This window comes from Echinops telfairi, unplaced genomic scaffold (genome assembly GCF_000313985.2).
Source record: "Echinops telfairi isolate 266 unplaced genomic scaffold, ASM31398v2 ScPeMD7_7458;HRSCAF=8496, whole genome shotgun sequence".
Lineage (NCBI taxonomy): Eukaryota > Metazoa > Chordata > Mammalia > Afrosoricida > Tenrecidae > Echinops > Echinops telfairi.
The window spans coordinates 2,621,185-2,622,522 of record NW_022111358.1 but is presented as its reverse complement, the minus strand read 5'-3'; the positions used below and the strand labels follow the sequence as shown (position 1 = coordinate 2,622,522).

The 1,338-nt window shown below is 57.5% G+C and overlaps 1 protein-coding gene across 1 annotated transcript; it reads right to left on the bottom strand.

Annotated features, from left to right (window-relative positions):
- Window positions 1-202: 202 nt before the first annotated feature.
- On the bottom strand, window positions 203-637 carry LOC101648059 (diazepam-binding inhibitor-like 5). The gene has a single exon (XM_004707313.2). It carries the CDS (start codon window positions 592-594, stop codon window positions 331-333), a length of 264 nt encoding a protein of 87 aa, XP_004707370.1. The 5' UTR covers window positions 595-637; the 3' UTR covers window positions 203-330.
- Between the last annotated feature and the right edge of the window lie 701 nt (window positions 638-1,338).

The following is a 1,338-nucleotide window of genomic DNA, read 5'->3' as shown; positions in this document are numbered from 1 at the left end:
CTGCTAAATACCAACCTATGTTCTGGCAATAGGAATGCTGGGAACTCTAGCTACGACTCAGAAGCATGCAGGGAGTTCTAATGTCATTCCACTTAGCATGCGTTTTAAATCCATTTTGGACATTTTCCTTGGACTTTCTCAGTCACTCTGAGCTTATCTCTTTCCCGACAATTCAGACAATCACATATGCAGTTGGTGATTTATTGATGTCTTAGCTAAAATTGCTACCACTGCAGGCCCTCTCTGCCCTGTGTCTTCCAAAGGCGTAGGAAGCAGGGTTACGTGTCAGAGGAGGAGGGCCCAATCTGTCCCCCCACCTGGCCATCCTCCCTAACCCTCCTCCTTCTTCTTCAGCTCTTCCACTTTGGTAACATAAATCCTCATGGCGTCCATCTTGGTCATCCCTTTGTTCTTGGTCCACGCCTCCCATTTGGCCTTGGCTTTCACATCCGTGGCAGGCGGTGCCGGAATGTTGCAGTCGCCCAGGGTGGCCTGTTTGTAGTAGCTATACACCAGCAGCTTCTCCCCGTCGCTCACAGGACCCTTGAGCTCCTTGACCGCCGCGCAGGCTAGCTCAAACTCCACCTGGCCCATTGGTGCCGCTGCAACTGGCCCCTTGACCCTGGGTAGGTGGTGTCCGGAGCTAAGGGCGCAGAGTTAGAAACTGGTGGTTAGCTCCAGGAAGTGGGGAAAGGGGAACATGGAACGGGGGTCGTGTGTGAGAAGAAAACAGGCGGTTCCCGTATGTTTTCTCAGGGAGACATCCAGGGTAGGTATGGATAAAGGGCACATCGCAAGGCACCGCGGCGCCATCGGGCTGCATCAGCTTCCCGTGGGGCTTTTTCGTTTTGTTTTGGCGCACCGTCGTCTTCTGCAAAGAACTGTGCTTCAAATTTTCAAAACCCCAAACCAAACCCCCTGCCATCGAGCCCATTCCAGGGCAGGGTAGAACTGGCCCCGCGGGTTTCCTCCTCCCACGGAGTGGCGCGGCTGGTGGTTTCAAACTGCCGACCTCACGATGAGCAGCCCACCACCAGGACTCCCCGATTCCCCCGAGGCGGGATCAGCTGTCCGAGGGAGGGGGTGCAGGATGTCAAGGGGAGAACGGCAGTGGAGCAGGACGCTCCTTGGAGAGGCCTGTGGATGTCGGTTAGTGGACAGCCCGGGGCAGGGCATCCCGTTCGGGGGACCTGTGCTTGGGGCCCGAGTCGGGACTAACGGGCCGGCGGGATGCGGGGCTGGGCCGTGCACGGGACAGACGGAAAAGCCAGGAAAGGAAAGCCGGAAAAAGGGAGCGCGGCGCGGGCGGAGCCCTCGGGGCCGGAGACGACTTGCTTG